The sequence below is a fragment of the Colletotrichum fructicola genome (genome assembly GCF_000319635.2).
Source record: "Colletotrichum fructicola Nara gc5 chromosome Unknown KSG_Nara_v1_contig01, whole genome shotgun sequence".
NCBI lineage: Eukaryota > Fungi > Ascomycota > Sordariomycetes > Glomerellales > Glomerellaceae > Colletotrichum > Colletotrichum fructicola.
This window is the reverse complement of record NW_027094051.1, coordinates 4,980,431-5,002,312: the sequence shown is the minus strand read 5'-3', so window position 1 is coordinate 5,002,312 and position 21,882 is coordinate 4,980,431. Positions and strand designations below refer to the sequence as shown.

At 54.4% G+C, this 21,882-nt stretch overlaps 4 protein-coding genes across 4 annotated transcripts; all 4 read left to right on the top strand.

Annotated features, from left to right (window-relative positions):
- Positions 1-2,583: 2,583 nt before the first annotated feature.
- Positions 2,584-6,517, top strand: CGGC5_v001403 (uncharacterized protein; the record flags this gene model as incomplete). Its single annotated transcript, XM_032034447.1, has 5 exons — positions 2,584-3,755; positions 3,814-4,283; positions 4,332-4,616; positions 4,666-4,973; positions 5,027-6,517. 5 exons carry the CDS (start codon positions 2,584-2,586, stop codon positions 6,515-6,517), a joined length of 3,726 nt encoding a protein of 1,241 aa, XP_031886333.1.
- A 1,920-nt stretch (positions 6,518-8,437) lies between these two features.
- PAN1 (Actin cytoskeleton-regulatory complex protein PAN1) lies at positions 8,438-13,060 on the top strand (the record flags this gene model as incomplete). Its single annotated transcript, XM_032034446.1, has 3 exons — positions 8,438-9,288; positions 9,346-11,850; positions 11,899-13,060. 3 exons carry the CDS (start codon positions 8,438-8,440, stop codon positions 13,058-13,060), a joined length of 4,518 nt encoding a protein of 1,505 aa, XP_031886334.1.
- An 875-nt stretch (positions 13,061-13,935) lies between these two features.
- RTA1-1 (Lipid-translocating exporter-like protein RTA1) lies at positions 13,936-15,158 on the top strand (the record flags this gene model as incomplete). Its single annotated transcript, XM_066150826.1, has 4 exons — positions 13,936-13,954; positions 14,008-14,107; positions 14,157-14,324; positions 14,384-15,158. The coding sequence occupies 4 exons, from the start codon at positions 13,936-13,938 to the stop codon at positions 15,156-15,158; spliced, it is 1,062 nt and encodes a 353-aa protein (XP_066009776.1).
- Positions 15,159-15,619: 461 nt separating this feature from the next.
- On the top strand, positions 15,620-17,530 carry CGGC5_v001400 (uncharacterized protein; the record flags this gene model as incomplete). Its single annotated transcript, XM_032034445.2, has 4 exons — positions 15,620-16,178; positions 16,235-16,551; positions 16,605-16,735; positions 16,798-17,530. 4 exons carry the CDS (start codon positions 15,620-15,622, stop codon positions 17,528-17,530), a joined length of 1,740 nt encoding a protein of 579 aa, XP_031886335.2.
- Between the last annotated feature and the right edge of the window lie 4,352 nt (positions 17,531-21,882).

Genomic DNA, 21,882 nt, shown 5'->3' with positions numbered 1-21,882 from the left:
CGGCAGGGCCTGGCGCTAGTGCGGGCAGTGGTCTGCAGCAGGGAATTGGAGCTACCGAGCCAGTCAGAGCGATAGGAAGCTGTCCGCGGCATCCATTCTGGCAGTGGCACTAACACCCCAGCGGAAGGAAGAAGGATACGCGGCATGGACGGCGAAGCAGGAAGAAGCAGAAGACGGCCGAGAAGACTGGGAGCAGCATGGGATGAGACTCGGTAGATTTGTGAATTTACACGTACTTGGATAACACGAGCATGACGCTATCAGACGGAATCCACACCACAGCGGCCTCGAGCCATTATCCACTGTCGGTGGACCGGCATCGAGGACCGCACAGACACTCGGTGCCGTGATTGAGCAGGTGTTTTTGGAGGCTGAATGCTGTGCTGTGTTGTACTGTGCTGTGTTGTGTCGACTGCCGTGTCAGGATTACTATGCGGTATGGGTGCCGTACAGACTGACTATGACCTAGTTTGCAAGTAGACACGAGGCACAGCCATAGCACGAGTTGCGTACGCAGCTGAGTCTTGCATGTCGTCGACCTGTAGCGTAGCAACAACCCACGTCGCTGGCGCGGCATTGGTGCTGGAGCTGCCATGCTTGTGGGTTTTCTAGTGGAAATGCTTGGCTGGGAGTGGGAATTGGGGGACGGCGATGGAAGATGCTAGCGCAAGTCCATCCAGTCCAGCATCGCAGACTGCAGACAGTGAGGCGACGCGCCATATCCAGCGGGTGTCGATGACATGGAAGATATGCAGAGAATCAGAGCTGGAGGCCACAATTGACCCAGGTGGTCCACATCCCTTGGCGGCCATGATCCACGCAAAACGTGCATAATGGTGGGCGACAACGGGTGTTTGGTACGTGTTTCTCACCTTCTGGTAGGTGCGACAGACGGCGGGTTCAGAGAAATCACGATATATTAAAGAAATGGACAGAATGGGAGACGGGTAGCGAAAGACTAAGCGTACAATCTACTTGAAGTACATTACATGCATGCCTAGTACAAAAGCACAAACGAAACAGAGCGCTGAGTGAGCCCCAGTATATCCGTCGTCCCTTCAGCTGCCGTGGAAACCAGATATCCATGTCCATCTGAAAGACGAGGGAGCGGGATTCCGCAAAGGCAGATGGGAAAGACCATGTCCGCCCCCTCGGGCATCTCCTTTGCATGGTGTACGACGGGCGGGCTTGACGCGGCGGCACCAAGTAATTACCTACCTTACTCTGTAGTACTGCCGTAAACACTTCGTCCAATTCCACGACTGCAAGCCCAAGGCTAAGTGCAATACTACTAACTGCTGCATAGGATGTACTATGTAGTAAGTGCAAGTGAAAGTGCATGTGTCCCATCCAACACCAACACCAACACCAACACCAGGAACCCCGCGCAGGTCTCATTGGGCCACCTGCTTTCGGGACAAAAACAGGATGTGCATCGATAACATCATAGCTGCATCAAGCCTGGCCTGCAACCTTCTCAATCCCATGCCCGCTATCCACTGCCACCCTGTCCCCTGCCATGCCGTGCCAGGCCATGCTCCTTGCACACTGGACTGAGGTGCCCTTCCCTGCCCTAGGTTGCCTTTGCCTGCACTCACCTCAGTGACCAGTCCCAGTCTTCGCCGCCCACTGCACTGCTGCCCTCCACCTCCCTCTCCACCCCCAAAAAAACAACAGCTGCTGGGTGTAGCCTGTCATCCCTTTTGCTGGTTGCTTTCTGCCCGGCGAACACCATCTTGATCCCGTCATTGATCATTCCCATACCAACCTGAACTATCCTGACCCTGCCTAACCCAACCTGCCCTGCCTTTTACCTTTCATATCGTCTGCCTCTGCCTTTCTTCTCACATTGCCTCATCTCACTTCCTCACCACTTTTTACCTTACCTTAACCTTCTTGGCTGGCCCTGCAATACCTAGTGTGTACTGCGTAGTCCCCTACCTTTGGTACACACGCAATCCCTTCCGCACTTTTTTTGTCTGATCTGATCTGATCTCATTGTCACCCTCACCTAACCCGACTCGCCGCGCGCGCGTGTGTCTGTCTCGCTCCTCCAACTCCGGTCTGGCAGCACCACGAGGTCTTGGTCTCGGTCTCATTCTCTGGTCTACACTACATACTGCACTCCGACCCTCTCCAAACGGCTATTCCTTGCTCACCTCCATCCACTCAGGCACAAGTCCTGACGGGAAGATAGACATCTGAGAGACCCTTATTACCACCCCTCCGCCATCCACACTTCCTTTTGTACCCTCTTCTTGCCCCCTCCTCTCTTCTTGATACCTCCCCTGCTGTCCTCGATCTCGAATTTTACCTCTCTTCTCTTATCCAGCAACCCTTCGCTTCCCTGTCTCGTTGACAGAGACACAACCGCTTCTCCCCCCGCCCACGTCTGCTGTCGATTTGTATAAGCGCCCGAACACGCCAATTGACCTCGACGACCTGCGTGCTTGACGACGTTACATGGCCCGATAAGTCCATACTCGACCTTCACGGCCTCGTAGGCCTGGCCAGGCCGAGCTTTTCAACAACGACGGTGGAATAGACGGGGCTCGGTCCCTTTTGATTTGCTGCACGCCAACTATGTCAACCAGAGAATCTGTCGCTAGCCGACAGTCAGTACTGCCTACCATTCAGACGACACATCATGGCGACTCCAAGAGCCCGAGCAAGTCGGAAATGCGCAGCGTGTCGACGCCGTCGCTGGGAGGAAAACGGCGCAGTTTCTTAGCAAAGACCTTCAGGAAGGTCAGCAGCAGCGCATCCTCGACAGACCTTGCCTCAATGGCCGAAATCCCCAGCACCAGCTCGAATGCGCAAACCCGCCGAGTGCTTCACAAGAACAACGGATCCGGCGGCTCAAATTCCTCGTCCATTTTCTATCGCCTGAACCGCAGAGCGTCAAAGGACTCGTCTGCAAGCTCACACATGTCGGAGGAGACGCCGACGTTTCTCAGCCCGAACCCGCCGTCTAATCCCGTTATTACAATCCTCAAACATGGAGCACTCAAGACCGACGCCAGGTTGTGGAAGTCCCGCGCCGAGTACATCGTCTTGACCGAAACTCACCTCGTCAAGTTTAACAGCGCCGAAGCGGCGAGAGCTAACTTTAACGAGCTGGCACCGCCCTCGGGGCGTCTCAAGCGATCGTCGACGTCGTCTACATTGAGTACAGATGGTTCATCGGGTGACGGCCGCGTTGAGATTCCGCTGTGCAAAATTGTCAACATCTTCAACGAGGAGGGTGTGAGTCCTCATTTTGGGCTGGACGTGTGGTGGTCAGAAACTTCGCCCATGGTATCGTGGGCATGCACGAAGTTGTTCTTTGGCCTGCCCGCAGAGCGCGAAGATTGGATGAACGAGATACGCCGCGCTATCCGTGAATCCGTGGGTTCGACCGTTGTGCCCAAAGGGATTGTTGCTCCCAATGTCCAGTCCGCCATCCACCAAATCGTTGCCAAAGAAGAGCCCTCTTGCCGCGGGCTGCCTCTGGATATTTTCCCAGTGGTTCAGCGCACAACCCTCCTCAGTTCCAAGGCCGACAACCCTGAGACCTCCAAGAAGTTTCGTGACGGATCATCCCATTACCTGCTCCTTGGCCAGAACAAGTGCTATTTCGTCCGAGTAGCGAGGACTTCAGTTTACAAGGCACCGCAAGATATTGAGATCAACACCGTAGTCTTTGGTCTTACGTCCCTGGTCCGTTTGAAAGCCACCATGAGCCACCATGAAGAGCGATTTGTCCTTGGATTCCGGTATGTGCTCGGTCTCGCAACTGCCCAATGTGATCTATGACGAACTAACATGCAACAGCCTGCCCTGTGAGGCCGAGAAGCGGCTTGAGTTGGCCAGTCGCTGGTACAGAGAAATCGTCATGACATTCATGAAGGCGGACCGCGCAGTAAAGCCCGCCTGGCCTCAGCATATGCAACGGGACATTTTCGACATTAGGGGCCTCACAGCCCAGCTTCTGCTGCCCTCAGGGCAGGATTTCGGTGGCCTCAAGAGAACTCTTGAGGCTTATTGCGCCACGTTCCGCTGCCCACCTCCGGAGTGGACTGTGAACTGGAAGTGCGAACGCCGAGAGCACTGCCCCGAGTTCCGCCTGCTCCCTTCCAAGGACGGCGGATACACCCCGCTACAACTGCTGGCCGTGTTCAAGTCCCTCCGATACAATGACTATTTCAAGGCACTTTCCTTCCGTGACGTTGACTTGGCACCCCTCTGCGGCCTGACAGATCACCCAGGATTCGAAGAGTCAATAGCAGATGTTTCTCGGGATGGTGAGTCACCACGCACACTCCAGAAGACTCCCGCACTAACTTTCTCAGGTCTCGTGATCGATGGCGTACACAAGGACATCATCAAGTCTGCCCCTCTTCTGTCTCAGGAAATCCACGCGGTTGCCTTCACGTCTGGATCAATACGCAAGATTGATCTCACAAACGTTTTGGCATCACAGAACATTGTTGGCGTGTCGCGCACTCGAGCCGGATCCAAGAAGGAGCCCGAGGTCGTCCGTCCCATTCTGTTGCTCCTGAGAACTGGCAGCAGCCATTGTGACACCCTTTTGGTGGGAGGGAATCCTCTCACCGCCGCTGAGGTTACTGATCTTGGTAAGCGACTCGTCTGAACGGGGCCTGTGCATAGCTGACCATAGTGTAGTCGACGTCTTGCACATTCCCGACATCCTGAGAGAGCTGGACATTTCCAGATGCAACCTGGACGAGAGAAGCCTGGAAGAAATCTGGGACGCACTCCCTTCTCAAGGATACAGGCTGGAAGCACTGAACACCTCTCGAAACATTGGCCATGTTGACCACATGGTTGTCAAGAGCAGCTTATCGCACTTCGCCTGTCTCCGCAAGCTCAGCGTTGCCGGCAACTGCCTAAGCCAGTTCACAGATCCCATCTTCTTCGAGGAAACAATCATGAGCTGGGGTCTGGAGGAGCTGGACCTCTCAAACATGCACGTAAGTTTGTCCAGCATCACAAGAATTCGTTGATAAAAGCTCACACTTCGTAGCTGAACAATGCCACCCTGGACATCCTAGCGGGCTACCTGCTCTCGCAGGAATCTGCTTACCTACGTAGGCTCGATCTCAACGGCTGCGGCCTGTCCGGTTCGCAAATCGCCCTTCTCTTCCGCAGCATGGGCCAGGGCAGAGAGATCGTATGCTCTATCAACGGCAACTACATTGAAAACGGCATGGAGGACTTGTCATCTGCGATCGCATACAACTTTGGACCCACGTCGTTATTCATGGACATGATTGAGTTCCGGGATGAGGAAAACTATATCACGATCATCAAGTCGCTCTCGGTCAACAGGTCAATCCGACTGCTGAGTTTGGTTGGCACGTCGACCCCTGGACAAGTCAGCGAGGAGACTTGTCAGGCAGTCTCGGACTTCTTCGCCACCAACGAATCAATCCAGTACCTCGACTTGTCCGGATTTTCGGCCAAGTTGGATGAGGGTCAACTCGGACTAGGCTTCTCTCGCGCCCTCTCGGGTCTCGCCAGCAACAAGACGCTGCTACACCTCCGAATCCGCAACCAAAAGCTCAACATGAACATTGGAGACTTGGCAGAGGCAATTCACATGAACCAGACCCTGCGCACGCTTGACGTGCAGGAGAACAGCTTCAACTTGTCAAACCTGTCTCACATGGTGAGAAGTCTCGAACAGAACACGTCCATCCAGGAGTTCTGCCCGTTTTCCAAGACCGAGCTGAACCGCGCCATCAAGTCGAGCGTTCAAAACGTCGGCATGCCGACCGGGCCCCAGGCAGTCAAAAATCGTCGCGCTTCCAAGGTGCTCTCAAAGGCCACCTTTGAGAGCTTCGCCATGGAGATGGACCGGAACAACGCCCTGATGCAGAACCTCAAGGAGGAATGGACCACCAAGTCGGCGCAGATTGACAGGATCCTCGAGAGGAATCGCACCCTGGCATACGAGGTCGAGATGGCTCGTCTGCAGTGGGAGATGCCGGAGGACCCCGAGCTGGAGTGGATCGCCTACGATCTCAGCATCATCTTTGGCGGACTCGCCGCCAAGGTCATGAAGAAGCGCCCCGCGCCCAACCCCATGGACACCCCGGGCTTCCGCGGAAGCATGCTGGCGGCGGGATACCGCGGCAGCATGATGTTCGGCACCAGCACTCCGCCGATGGAGCAGTGGGAAGACTACAGCCTGAAGGCCGCGCCGCACCACGTATCCTCCGAGGAGGTTATGGACAGCCCCGCGACGGAACACGCCAGTGGCTCCTCCGCCCTGCCGACACCCCCCGAATGGGCTCCCAGCGAAAGTCCTGCCAAAGAGTACGCCATGTCTTCCAGCCTGCCGAGCACGCATAGCGACCCCCGCATCATGGAGGAAGGCATCGGCGACTTTGATCTCGACACACTCAAGTACATGATTCAACACGGATTCAACCTCGACGAACCGACGCAAGCGCAGCCCCAAGACGTCGGCAGGAGGCCGGGGACTTCCGTGTCTACCACGAGACTCGACTGAACAAGAAAGTAAAACGAATCAAATCACACGCAAAAAAAACATGAAAGAAACGCAGAAAAGGAAACGAAAAAACGAAACACGGGGATGGTGATCGGACCCCTTCATAACTTTTATTTTTTGAACACAAGCTCTCTATCTTAGACATCAAGCGACGGCAACCGATTTTTTCTTTGTTTATTCGGGGGCTATCTTATGGTCATCATGGCGTTTCAAAGAGACACTCTTATCATCATCATTATTATTACCGAGGGATTGATACCCAGACTCGCTGGAAGTATTGGATGCGTTGGGAATAACATTGCTTTGGCGTTTAAAGGTCCGCTCGCTTGGAAAGAACAACGCCCTTGGTTATGGGGGCAATAGTGTATAGGATGCTGTCCGAGGTGGTGTTTGGATTGATAGTTAGGGCTCTCCTGTGTAATACATAATTCGTGAGAGGCATTCTGCGATTGGTGTTCAGCATGACCTTTGAGTGGCTTTGCGTGGCATGTCGACGTGGGAAGGTGCCTTGGTTGTTGAAGTCTGGAATATCACCATTCATTCTGCTTACAAACAGAGCAAAGTCTCATCATGTCATTCAATCTCAACCTTAACGTCAACACGCAGCTTCGGACAGCTGCATGCACGGCGGCTCGACAGCCGGGCCCCACTCGGAGCCGAACGTGGTTGACCAATACCCGCGCTGGCGCCGTGGGGGCGGCATGCTCGGTGCATGTCGGATGTGTCAGATTGGCGCTGTGCTCGAGGCTGAGAGGTTTCACTCCGCAACGGACCGCCCGTTATTGCTCGAATCCCTGGTAATATGTAAAGCGCAGGCGGCACGAGCATGCCGATGCCTCTTGTGCTTTGCCGCCATCTCCCTGCGGCAGGCAGCCGACGTGTCCAGACTCTTATGCCGCAGGTGCGGGGAGCCGGAGACGGTATGAACATAATATGGGGCAATATCACGGTGTTAAGTCGCCATGTGTTAAAGCAAGCACAAGGTTGGCCCTCTCCGTCTGGGTTGTGGACGACTCTAGTGCGCAAAGGTGTGCAGCCTCTCGGTCACGGGGTCTGCAGTGATGCGGCGATGTCCACCAGAGCAGCACCTTGAATTGTGGACTTATGGAGATATGCCGCTCGCACATCGTCATTGCGTGCAGTCAGGGCGGCCGAGTGGCACCTCAGGTGCATGGAGCGCGGCTGCGGGTGGTTGGTGGTCAGGTTGACCTGGTTGTCGCTCTGTGCATTGGCGTGGGCGTGAGTAAGAACCTGCCCACGCAGAGTTTAGGAAGTGCTTCTGTTTTGTTCATCACTGGAGAGGTCCTGAATATGATGATATTAGAACAAGCTCCAGCATATGAGAGCTCAATTGCGTATCCTCGGCCGTTTGCGAATCAAAAAGGGTGAACAAAGGTAAGATGAGTCTCCGCTAGAGGCATATGCAAAGTCTTGATGCAATTGGCCGTCCCAGTCCATGCGGCCTCACGTAATGTTCTGCAAGAGAAGACCCACCACCTGTTCCAAGCCACATTGGGACATTGGGCAGGACGGGCCACTGATCCCTGCTCAGCCTACTGCCAGGTTCCAACTGGCAACCAACCACTTTGGCACTCTACGGGCCCCCGTCCAAGCCGCTGGCCGCACTTTCCTACCTACTGAAACCTAACCTCCGTGTCAAGCTGGACACTTGCGAGAGCTTCGTCATCAGCGTTGCCATCACGTCCAGCGACAACGTCTTTCTTCTCCACACACCAGCGTCCCCTCTTCGCATTCACCACGTAAAATTGCATTCATCACATCACTCCCCATCGACGGAGTCCCTCTCGATCGCAACCATTTGTGTCGCCGTCTAATTCATCGCCAGTCCGCGTCGGTTGCTCCTAATCGCCGTCAGGAGTAAGTCCTCCGAGCCCGACCTCGTCGGCCCAACCGCCCGCCATGTATTCGAACTCGAACGCTTTCCTGGGCGGCAACAGCCAGCGTCCCGGCGCGCAGCAATATGGAAGCTCCTTCGGCATGGGAGGCCAGCAGCCGGGACAGCAGCAGCAGCAACCGGGTCCGTTTGCTCCTCAGCCCACGGGTTTCGGCCAGGCGCCGCTCCAGCAGCAATACACCGGCTACCCGGGCATGGCACAGCAGCAGCAGCCTCAGCCCACGGGCTTCGGCCAAGGTCTCCAACCTCAGCCGACCGGCTTTGGTCAGGGGCTTCAACCTCAGCAGACTGGCTTCGGCCAGCCCCAGCCGCAGCAGAGCTTCCAGACCGGCGCGCCGCCGATGCCCTCGATCCCCCCGCAGTTCCAGTCTCAGTTCCAGCAGCAGCAACAGCAGCAACAACAACAACCCCAGCAGACTGGATTCCCCGGTGCCCAGCAGCAGCAGCAGCCTCAACAGATGGGCTTCCCCCAGCCGCAGCAACCTCAGCAGACCGGCTTCCCGGGACTGCAACAGCCTCAGCAGACCGGCTTTCCCCAGGCTCAGCAGCAACAGCCGCAGCAGACTTCGGCGCCGTCTCCGGCTCCTATCAAGCCGCAGGCCACGGGCTTCAGTCAGATGGCTGCGTCTTTCCAGACCGGAGGCACACCAAAGCCTGCGGGCAGACGTCCAAAGTCGTCCTCCAGCAAGATCCCCAACATCCGGCTGTCTTTCATCACTGCCCAGGACCAGTCTAAATTCGAGACGCTCTTCAAGTCCGCGGTTGGCGATGGCTCAGAGACCGTCATGTCCGGAGACAAGGCGAGAGACCTGTTGTTGAGATCGCGACTGGACGGTGATTCTCTTTCACACATTTGGTAAGTTGGACTCTAGCGCGTGTTCTCCCAGCAAGCACTGACGAACCCCCCTCTCAGGACTCTGGCCGATACGACTCGATCCGGACAACTGCACTTCCCTGAGTTTGCCCTGGCGATGTACCTGTGCAACCTGAAGCTTACCGGAAAGTCGCTGCCTTCCTCGCTGCCCGACAACATCAAGAACGAAGTCTCTAGCATGGTGGACATCATCAGCTTCAACATTGCCGAGGATGCAGGCCGCGCTACTCCCGGAAGCACGAACACGGGCAGGTCGAGCACGGAACCTACGATTCATCAGCCCCAGCCTCAGGCCTCCAACTCCCAGCTGTTGCAGGCGCAGATGACTGGATTCCCTGGGCAACAGCAGCCTCAACCGACTGGCTTTGGGCAGCTGCAGGCCCAGCAGACTGGTTTCCCCGGCATGAACCCCCAACCAACCGGATACACGGGTCCTCGCCCACCAATGCCGCCAATGCCGACTGGCTATGGCAACAGCTTGACCCCTGGCGGAGGACCGATGGCTGCGCCCCTGAATGCCCAGCCAACTGGCAGACCCGGCCAGTGGGGTCTGGTCAACACGCCCGCAACTGGCCTGCCAAACATTGATCTCCTCCAGGCTCGAATGATGCCTCAGTCGGGCCGGGAGGCGGGCAATTACACCACCCAGGGCCTCCAGGGCAATGCGGTCATTCCCTGGGCCATCACCAAGGATGAGAAGCAGCGTTATGATGCCCTTTTCAAGGCGTGGGACGGTCTCCACAAGGGCTTCATCGGCGGTGACCAAGCTATTGAGATCTTTGGCCAGAGTGGTCTGGAGAAGCCGGACCTCGAGCGCGTCTGGACTCTGGCAGATAATGGCAACAAGGGTCGCTTGAACCTGGACGAGTTTGCGGTCGCTATGCATTTGATCTACCGTAAGCTCAACGGCTACCCACTGCCTAACCAGCTGCCGCCTGAGCTTGTCCCTCCCTCTACGAGAAACATCAACGAGTCCATCGGCACCATCAGGTCCATGCTGAGCCAGGAGTCCGAGTTTCGCAACAAGTCCGGCGCTGCTCTCCTGCCCCAGAAGACTGGAGTCAGCTACATGAAGAGTCACTCGCTCAGAGGCACGCCCGGCGGCCACAACAACGGCCGCAAGGATGCGACGGTGTTCAAGAACAACGACGATCAGGTCGGCTACAAGTCTTCCGCTCGCCGTCGTGTCGGCAACAACTCGCCGCGGCCCGAGTCCCCTGCCCCTTCGTCTGCCTATGACGACTTGAGTCTCGACCAGCTCAGAAAGAAGATCCGAGAGAAGGAGGTGCTCATTGACGCGATGGACTTTGCTGACGAGAAGAGTCTGGAGGAAGATGATATGCTTGACAGGCGCGACCGTCGCGAGGCCGAAGAGCTGTACCGCCGTATTCGCCGTGTCCAGGACGACATCGATTCGCATCCCGACGCCGCTCTCGCCTCGGGAGACTCAGATGCCGAGAGACGTGCTCTCAAGCGCCAGCTCCAGACTCTCCAAGACAAGGTCCCTGAGCTGGCTTCGGCGGTGCGCAAGACGGAGAAGGCTATTGCGGACGCCAGGCTCGAGCTCTTCAGGCTCAAGGACGCCAAGGCTCACCCCAACAGCGCTGCTCCCATCGTCGGAACCGGACCTGGCGGTGCTGTCACGGAGTCTGACAGACTCAAGGCTAGGGCCAAGGCTATGATGCAGCAGCGCACGGCCGCCCTGACCGGTAAGAAGGTCGAGTCCAGCTTCGACGACGAGGGTCCCAAGCGCCTCGAGGAGGAGAACTTCAAGATCAAGACCGAGAAGGAGAACAACGAGAGCATGGTCAGGGATGTTGAGGACTCTGTGCGTGACTTTGCCCGCGGCATTGAAGATAACCTGAAAGAAGGTAATGCGACCGCCACCAACGAGCACGAGAAGCGCCGCTGGGATGATGCTCTCGGTGTCGAGGACGAGGTCAGAGACTTCATCTTTGATCTCCAGCGATCTAGCCGTGCCGCGCGTGTCCGGGCTCAAGACAAGCGTACTACGTCTAGATCACCCGCCGCGGCTGCCCGCGCTGAGCCTGCACCGTCAGCTCGCCACGACAGCCCCGCCCCTCCCTCTCGTACTGCCACCCCCTCGAGCGCCGGTGGAGGCTCGTACTCGTCCTACAAGACCCCCGAAGAGCGTGCGGCCTTCATCAAGCAACAGGCTGAGCAGCGCATGGCTGAGAGACTTGCCGCTTTGGGCATTAAGGCTCCCAGTAAGCCTGGTGAGACGGCTGCCCAGAGAATGGAGCGTGAAAGAGCCGAACGTGCTGCTAAGCTGCGCCAGGCCGAGGAGGAGGATGAGCGCCGCGAAGCTGAGCGCCAGGCACGCCTTGCGGAAGAAACGGGTGCCCCGGCACCAGCCTCAACCGGCGGCAAGAAGCCTCCCCCACCGCCGTCTAGAAAGGGCGCCAAGAACGATGGTGCCGACGCTGCGCGCAAGGCCGAGGAGGAGCAAGCTGCTAAGCATGCTGAGGAGGAGCGTCTCGCGAGGGAACATGAAGAGCAGCAGCGTGCCACTCAGGAGATGGAGTAAGTCCCATCAGTAACTATTCAGAACCAAAGACTAACTTTGCACAGGGCCAACGCTAGAGAGGCAGAGAATGACGTCGAGAAGGAGCGTTCCGCTACCGAGGCTCGCCTCAAGGCTCTTGAGGAGCAGGTTAAGGCCGGCAAGCTTAAGAAGGAAGAGGAGAAGCGCAAGAAGAAGGCTGCGATGGCCGAGGCCAAGGAGAAGGAGTCTAAGCTTGCTGCCCAAAGAGCCGAGATCGAAGCTGCTCGTCAGCGCGAGCTGGAGCTCCAGCGGCAGCTCGAGGCATTGAACGACGATGACAGCTCTTCTGATGATGAGGATGGCCCGTCTCAGATCACCCCACAGGCGTCGACCCCTACTCAGGGTGGCAGCCAGATCAGCAGCCAAGAGCTGGAGAAGGAGTCGTCGCCGCCATCCGTGCCGACTGTGGTCACCAGCCCGCCTACCGAGAACGAGAGCCGCAACCCGTACTTCCGCATGCTCTCTCACTCTTCTGAGTCAACATCAGGCCCCAGCGAGCAGGCAGCGCCAGCTGCCGCTCCCCCGGCGCCGCCTCAGCCCGAGGTGTCGACCAACCCCTTCCACCGCATGACCCAGGAGAGCAAGGCTGCGCCGGCAGCTCCCGCTCCCGCACCTCCCTCCGGACCCTTTTCCCGCAAGCGTCCTGACGATGACGACGACGGTTGGGGCACGGACAAGGACGAGGACGAAGATTCCGATGACGATGATCGCCCGGGCGGCAGTAGCGCTGCGGCACTGGCTTCCATTCTCTTCGGCACCATGGGACCTCCCCGACCTTTGTCGGCCGCCGGTGACAAGCCGTCGTCCAACCCCGTCAGCCCGGCGATCGGTAGCGGCCCCACGTCTCCCCCGCCTCCTCCCCCTGTGCCCAGTTCTGGCGCTCCTCCTGCTCCTCCTCCTCCACCTCCGGCCCCGGCCCCCGAGGCCCCGTCGGCACCGCCGCCGCCACCCATGCCTTCCATGGACGCACCGGGCGCCCCTCCTCCTCCCCCGCCTCCGCCAGGCATGGGAGCCCCGCCACCACCCCCTCCCCCTCCTCCTGCGGGCGATGCCCCCTCTGGCCCCCCGGCAGGTGGCGGTGGTCGTCCGTCCGGTTTCCTGAGCGAGATCCAGATGGGCAGGTCTCTCAAGAAGACGGAGACGCGGGACAAGAGCGGTGCCGCGACTGCAGGCCGTGTTTTGGATTAAGTCAAGGCCCTATAGAGGCTTGACAAGTGTCGGAGGTAGAACTGCGTAGTCCACGGAGTAGGTTAGGACGTAGATTTTATTCTAGGCGGCGGTTTGCGGAAATTGCGCTACATTCTCAGATCGGCTGTTCCATATAGTAATGCCTGAATCACATGTTTCTAATACGTATGAAGTGTCTGCATCTAGGTGATACGTGCATCGCGGAGACTCGCAGTGTCTTCATTTGATAATACATTATCGTCCTTGGATCAATGTCACCTGCTTGTGCTCGTAAATGGCGGTATCAGTGAAGGCACTCGCTAAACAATGCTGCATCAAGCCGGCCTGTTAGAGTGTCAGCACACGCCCACCACTCTGCGAGTTTACGGCGCATTCGGGCCCGAGGACACGGACGACGTGTGCAGAGTAAAGGGTGCAGAGGGGCGTAGATTCATCCACAATAGTAGGAAATTGATCAACCTGCCCAACAGGTCTTCTCAGTCTCGATAGACCTAATAGAAAATGGACATGCTCTGATCAGGCTTCCGTCTTTTACCTTGGCGTCTGTAGACTCCTACTGGGGTTAGCTTGGAATGATGGTTCGCGCTGACAGGGCTGCGAATCCCGTTTCTTGGCATTTTTGTTTTCCTATTTGGGTAAGGCGTCTTGCTGTGTAAGTGACGACGATGTGGGCATTTTGGTTGACATGGCGGTGCGGTACGGGAGGATGATGTCTCCCTGCTGGTTGGGTCTTGCGTATAATAGAAGTGCTCTTCTCTCTGTCCATCACACGCAGTATCTGTGTTTGTCTGTACAATCGGGTTTAACAAAAGGGCGCTTACCTCCTCATCACCTGAACGACCTGTTAGAGAACTCAACACCATACGTGCTTGAACATGGCAGCTGGAGACCCAAGTATGATTACTGACGGCTTTCTTCCAACGTATCATTTCTAACTGGACCCTCAGTCTTATACAGCCTGTACGTGTACGCACCAAACCAATGGGCTCCCATCATCTTCATCGCCTTATACGGTATCTCGGCCGTCTTTCATATTTGGCAATGCTAGTAAGTACGCCCTCGTTTCCAGAGAATCACCTCTGACGCATCCTCTTAGCCGCTATAAAGCGTTCAAGTTGATCGGTTTACACCCCGTCTGCGCCGTCCTCTTCACAGCGGGCTACTCCCTCCGTGAGTACGGAGCATATCACTACCTCTACAGCGAAACCACCAAGACGCCCCTGATGGTCTTTGTATTCAGCCAAGTCTTTATCTACGTCTGTCCGTGAGTAAATCGAGATCTCCAGTTGTTTTGGCAGCATTCTTTAACACCTTGTCTTCCAGGCCCCTCCTCGAAGTCGCAAACTACCACGTCCTCGGCCGTATCTTCTACTACGTCCCCCACTGCGCACCTCTCCCTCCGTCCAAAGTCCTGACTACATTCGGCGGCCTCATGGCCGTTGTCGAGGTCCTCAACGCCCTCGGTGTGGCCCTCTCTTCCAACCCCTCCTCGACGCCCGAGAAGCAGGCGCTCGGCAGCCACCTCACGCTCGCCGCGCTCGGCATCCAGCTCGTCCTCATCGTCATCTTCATCTGCCTCGCGGCCCTCTTCCACTTCCGCGTCGCCAAGTTCAAGATCCGGTCCAAAAACGTAACAACAATGCTGTCCACACTGTACGCGAGCATGTGTCTGATCTTCGTCCGGTGCGTGTACCGCCTGGTCGAGCACACGGGCAGCACGAAAGTCGACCTCGACGACATGGAGGCACTGCGCGGGCTGAGCCCCATCCTGCGGTACGAGGTCTACTTTTACGTGTTCGAGGCGAGCCTGATGCTTGTCAACTCGCTGGTCTGGAACGTGTGGCATCCCGGGCGGTTCTTGCCGCGCGGCCATCATGTGTACCTCGCGCGGGACGGCGTCGAGGTCGTGGGGGAGAAGGATATCGACGCGAGGTCTCTGTGGGCCAAAACGGCCAACGTCCTCACCTTTGGTATCTTTTTCCGCAGAAAGAGGACCGTTCGGGGGGAGGGTGTGAAGTTGAGGGATCGTTCGCCGAGCTCGGTTGGTCGGGGCGAGCAGAGCTCTTCGCTTTTGCCAGCACCCGCTCAAGCGAAGTGATGCAGTTGCTCGTACTTGATGTTTGGGTTGTGTGTGCGTTAAAGATTTTATGGAAGTGACTGCCATTTGGGCTTGGCTTCTGCCGCGACGAGTTTTTTGGAGTTTGGGGCTACATTACAAGTTTGGGAAGCTTGCTTCTGCTGCCTTTTCTGAGTCCCTCGCGTAGTTAGATAGAAGGGGCTTACCGGGCTCTTCCCCTCCTGTGATACAGTTCATTTAGATTTAAGAGATTGCGATAATAAGACCAGTGTGCCGGGAAAGATTGAAGCCGTTTATGAGATGGAGAAAAATGTTATGTTCCTTGTGATCGAGCAAGACCCAAATGTCGTTTTCAGTGATGATTAGAAATCTCGCTCTTTTGAGATTGCCATCGTTTCTGACGTCAATGTATATGGTCTTCTTTAAATCGAAGCAGAAGCAAAGAAAGCCACCAGCGAAACAAAGTCTATTGAGTCCATAAAATGAACGGCACAGTTTTTGGTGCCAAGCGAACGTCCGTCGCTGACATCCTTCTGGAAAGGGGCCCAGCTCGAACCCGGCAATGTGATTGGTCTGACCCAGAAGAACTAGGAGCTGTCGTCAGCTTGGAGAACAAGCCTGGATATTTCGTCACCAACAAAGTCTCGTTCCTGTCGAGGCAGTATCGCTCGAACAAGTTCGACCCTGCTCCAAACACACTCGTGATGGAGGATAGTCGCAGACGCAAACGCCACTGCTGGGAGTGTCGTCGCCGGTGTCTCGTATGCGACTTCACAGAGCCGGCGTGCAGACGGTGCTCGGCCGCCGGTGTCGAGTGTCCCGGGTACGGCGACGTCAAGCCAATGAGACTCGAGTGGCTCGCACCTGGGAGAGTCATTTCGAGGGGCCGCAGGAGGAAGGGTAAGCGTCAGTCGGACGGGGAGAAGGGATACCAGGTCAACAACGTCGCGAGCCGAAGTCAGGTCCTGGAGAGGACCAGCTACGTGCCTTGGATCGAGATGAAGACCGACGTCTGCGCCTTGCCTCAAGCCGCCGAGTATTGTGAGCCGTCCACTCGAGACGTCTCTCTCGCGAGCCCGGACTGACTTTCATCGCAGTCAACTCGTGCATCTACCAAGACCTGGTTCCGATCCACCAGTTTGGGCAAAACCCGCACATCTACCCTCTCACGGAAAGGCACCTCCGCGTGGGGGCGAGGGCACCAGAGTACTTGCAGTTCGGCATGGTCTGCATGACGTTGAGCCACCGACTCAACCGGACGCGGAGCGACATACAGTCCAGAAAAGTCTTGTCCGAGAGGTTCTACATCTACTGGGGTCTCGCAGTCCGCTCGTTGACCGAGCATCTCAACGCGCAAGATGAGCAGACGAGCGACATGGTGATTGCGGGCATACTAACCATTCTGCTTGCCGATGTAAGTCCTCCATTCCTCCATCAAAAGAAGAAAGGCACCAGCAGTCATCACAGGTCCAGAACGGCAATTCTCTGAACTGGCGCTGCCACATGGAAGGCGTCCACAGAATCATCTCTCTCCGAGGGGGCTTCCGCGCAGTGGCTGGGTCGAGGAGGCTGGAGCCGCTGTTGCTTGTCCTCTGGTCGTACGTCGCTTGCCATCCGAGACCCCATCGTGCAAGATGCTGACTCGCCCCCCTTCGCACAGCGTCGCCGTGATTGGGAACACAACATGCCCGGCGTCAGACCTTACCATGACAGGGCTCCAGCTTGACGCTCTGGATCTTGTCGTCGATCAATACGCTATGTCGTCGTCGTCGTTCCAAATGTGCCCGTTGTCGCTGTATGGGGAGCTGATTAGGATCAACCATCTCCGATCACGAGCTTCGAGGTGCGGGTCCGAAAACCATGCCCAGGAGGCACACGAGATGCTAGAGCGCATTCATGATTTTTCGCCTGAAGAATGGGCCAAATGTAAACCTCAACTTACGCCATCGTCTATGGCAGACTGGGTGGTCTTAGGGGCAATCTACAAAGCCGCCGTGGCTTTGTATTGCGTCCTCTCGCTGCAGAGCCTCTGCGTTCTCGAAACAACGACGCTGCTCAGGAATATCTGCGCAACACATGGCCAGATCCTAAAGAGCCACCTGAAGGAAGCTCTACAGTCTCCCAAGATGGAGCGGTTCCTGCTTTGGCCAATGGTCCTGCTCGGGGTTGAGGCTGTACACGGCGACGCGGCGGTGCGTCGTTTTGTTTCGGGGCAGCTGCCAGAGCTGAGCTGTAGTCTCGGGACCCATGTACCCTTGACGGCGAAGCACGTCTTGGAGAGGTTCTGGGCGTCTGGGGAGACGAGGTGGGATGCTTGTTTCGACAGGCCGTACGCTTTCACGGCTCAGCTCGCTGTTGACACAAGCCGGCTGTCGCTCTATGATGAAGAGTGAAGAGGGTGGAAGTTACAAATATCCAATAGGCAGGATTCAGGCTATATGAGAGTGACAGCAGATGAAGTTGCCCCTCGCAGTGGGGTTTGTAAACAGCAAGACAGGGACATAATATCAGAGGGGCTATGCCGACAACATGCCAGCGTGAACATGCCAGCGTGAACATGCCAGCGTAAACATGCCAGCATAAGCACTTTGTCCTCCAAGCTACAGGGCCGAGACCTCACGAAGCTGAGCATCGGAAAACAACAAGCTATGCCCTGGGTCAGAACTCACGATGTCCGCCCGTCCAAATCAACCATCCGTGCCGCCAGCGCGGCATGTCAACATGCGACTCATCGTGACTGTGCCCAAAAGCTTTCGGCCACAGGAACAACAAGATGGACGTCAGCTATGTCAGCAGCCCATAGCAAAGACAGTGCTTCCCGCAGACATTGCATCCGTCCCGCCTTCTCTCGAGTGACAAACCAGACGTGCGTTCATCGCCATCTCAGACCGTTCCCCTCTCTCATTTGAACTACATTCAAAAGAATATCACTATCAAGCCATTTGGTGTACGTCTCAAAGGACAAGACCCCGAAACCCATTGTCCTAAACCCCGCCGCCACCGGCTATCCGAAATCCCATGCGTTCAAAGCTCGAGATTACGTACATCCACGCAGGCCCATCCAAACACTAGCGAACCCCCCTCAGCACGTTTTCCCTCTTCTTTATCTCAGAGTCTTGGCACGGAGGGGAGGGAGGGAGGTGCGGTCTCAGTCCGTCGTGTCAAACAAAGGAACTCGAGCTGGGTTGGATCAGCGCTTGCTACCCGTGTGGCGCAGAATAGAAAAAAGCTATTTCTAGGGCGGTTCTACTCAGGCGGCGGCGGCCTTTTGCCTTTCGATCGACGGGGTCCAGGACGAGAGAGCTCGGGAGCGCGGACTCTCTCTGGGCTTCGACGACGTAACGAGCGCGCAGAATAAGGGCACACGGAACAAAATCCGGTGGTTGGAGGGGGAAGTAGTGCTGCTTCATCACCTGCGAGGGGGAGGAGAGGGAAAGAAAGGAAGCTGGTGATCGGACCTCTAGTTGGGGTCGCCCACGCGCGCGCGGGGTTGCGGATGGCGGATGGCGTCTTGCTTTCTTGCTTTTCTTGTCTACGCTACACATTACGATCGGATCTTTCTTAGCGCCGGTTTCTGGAAGTGAGGGGTGTGCCGTGTGTGTTAGGGTTCTCTGGAGATCTTTTTTGGAAGCATCAATGCAAAGCAAGGAGACGAGAGTTTCGTACGATGCTGCTGTTGAAATGCTGATGTTGCAAAAACACGCGCCTGGGGACGTGTTGGAGGTGTCGTGTGTTTATTGACACGTCGTTGCGGGATCAGTGCCTGATGACATGATGCGCGCATCAGAGCCCGTCTACTGCTGCATGTGTCAACGTTTGCGTGCGATTTCTTGCATGATTCCGTGGTCTCATGTGGTTCACGGCAAGGCGAGTTGAAAGTGTCAGGCTAATGTAGGCGCGAGGTCAGTAGCCATGTAGCTAACGGTAGATGCATCTGTGATATGGAGGAGGCGAAAGCTGCTGCGGATACGCAGGGCACATCAACCACACAGGACTTTCCGGGGCTCGAGAGAGGCGGATGTTGGAGAAACTAGGCTGATTCTACGGTTGCAGTCGGCTAGGAGCTTGGGGAACAGGCGACATGAAGAAGGATACGGGGGTGGATCTACGGGATAGATATGCAGAGCACAGAAGATTGACTGCCCGTGTGTATTCGTACAATGTATCCTTCCAGACAGAGGGACTTTTAGAGTCATGTAAGTCCCTGGGGGAGGATCTGTATGTACGACACGTTGAGAAGGGGACGTGCTTTTTCTCCTCCCGTGGGACTCGCTGCTGCATGGGACCTGGACCCGGCGGTGTTGTCACGGTCAGAGGAAACGACACCACTCTATATCGACTTGAAACAGATGCACAGGGACGATCGTTCAACCCAGGCGAGGTGGGATGCAAGAGCTGAAGCTAGCTGTACTACCTTTACAAGCTCCAGATTCAAGCTTACCTAGCTCCAGTTCTTGTCGAGCTTCTATTCGGGGCCACAATCAGGCGGTGGGAATAGGAAGTTGGCCGCCGTTTGGTCAGGTCGGCCTGTTCGGAAGTGTGCGCGTTCGGTCCTCCGAGTCTGTGTGGTTGCAGCTTGGGAGGGCCGAAAGGGTCCGGGGTGGCGGTCCTTGGAAAAGAGGCGCCGAATTCTCGAATGAAGGGAGACACTTTTTTGGACCTTCTTCTTCTTTTTTCGTCCTCCTTCGTTTGGTGCGCTCTCTAGCTCCAACAATGGGGTTCCCTTCAGGGCAAACCGAGGCCTTTTGCTTCTGAGCTATTGAGAGAAGGCCGCAGTGAGGGGCAGAGAAGGAGGCTGAGTGGGATAAGCTGAATGGCGCAAGAGGGCCTGGTCAATGGGCCGGAGATCGGATGATGGACTCCATGTTTGCTTATTCTGAATGGGTCCTGATATATCATTAGCAGACAAAAGCCTGGAGGCGAATGCCGGGTCCCAGTCCAGCCCTTTCGTACGTAAAACACAAAATCCAAGGCAAAAGAAACGAATTCAAGGACTTGGGATGAAAGAAACAGTTGAGGGTCCTCCGGACGGACTATGCGTTGTCCATTGTTGGGGAGCACAGCAATGGGAACGGTGGATGAGATCTGAGCGTGCCAACTTTGGCCGTCAATGCTTCTGGGATGTCGAGGATCACAGACTCGACGACGGATCGGATGGCCGGACGGACGACGAACAATGCCCTGACGTTCTTTTTACATAGTGTGGTGCCCAATGCTTGCGGCTTGCTCGCCTTGCCTTGCCTGCCTTGGCATTCCTGAAGAGACAGCTTGTCGGGTTTGTCTGATGATACGGGACCGTCGCATCGCATGGGCGCAGATGGAGCCGTTTAATGGGAGTGAGTTGATAAGGTAAGGCAGGCCTGGTCTTCTGTGCATGTGGTCTGGGACTGTGCGCTAAGATGCCGGCGTGCAAGGACTAAGGCGTGGACAGGAGTGACGGCCCTCTAAGACCGTGAGAGGACGGTTGGATGGGTTGGGAGCAGGGTGGTAAAATTAGTATGTAGTATTTAGTATTTTTTTTAGTTAGTATTAGTTTAATATACTAAATTATGGTTTTTTTTGCATTCTAATTTAGTATTAGTATATTTTAGTTCGATTTTTTTTGGCGTAGTATACTAAACTAATATTAATACTAACTAAAATACTAAAAATACTAAATCTATATAAATAAATCTATATTAATTTATATAGTTATTATATAGCTTAATAACTTATTTAGAGGTATTTATAATATCTTAGGTATTAAAAAGTAGTAAAAGATATTTAAAAAGAATTAATAAACATTATAAAAGACTATATTTTACTATCTATAAGAGATAAAAAATTAAAAAAACAATTTAAATGCACCTAATTTTTTAAATATAGAAAGTATATATTTAAGGCGTATAAACCTTTATAGGTTTAAGTATATAAATCTTAAAAGAAACTAAAAGATTTAAACTTTTTTAGTATATATCTTTATAACTAGCTATATTAGTATAAAAAGCTTTGAAGTTTTTATAGTCTAAGCGTTATTAGTTATATAATCTAAGTATTTTAGCTATATTTTAAGCTTAAATTACTCTTTACGACCTTAAGAGATTTATTTATAAAAGAAGAGCTTTCCCTCTTAGATATCTCTCTTATTTTTAACCTTTTATATATATATATATTAATTAATATATACTTTACCCTTCTATAAGAATATTATACTTAAAATATAGAAAACTAATAAGATTAACTTCTAGTATTATATTACTCTTCTTTTTACTTTATATTATAATAAGGCCTTTCTTATTAATTTACTTAGTTATTTTTTAGTTATTATAAGTTATAATATAGCTAAAAAAAACCCTTATGAAGGCTTTTAAAATAAGTAATATTTTATAAATAATTATGTATTACTATAAAAATACTTTTGAAGGGAATTATATTTAATAACTTATACTAAAAATAGAATAATATTAGCAATAAATAACGTGGTTGATAAGCGAGTCGATCAGACAAGCGAGTCGATCACCTTAGCAAAATTATAGTAGGCTGCACGCGAAAATTTGATAAGAAATTGTTAAGATGTACTAACAATTTCTTACCAAATTTTCGCGTGCAGCCTACTATAATTTTGCTAAGGTGATCGACTCGCTTGTCTGATCGACTCGCTTATCAACCACGTTATATAGTTATATTAATAAAGGCTTATATAATAAGCTATATTAAAACAGTTTAAAGTAGATTTATCCTTTATTAAGTAAAAGTTTAAAGCTAA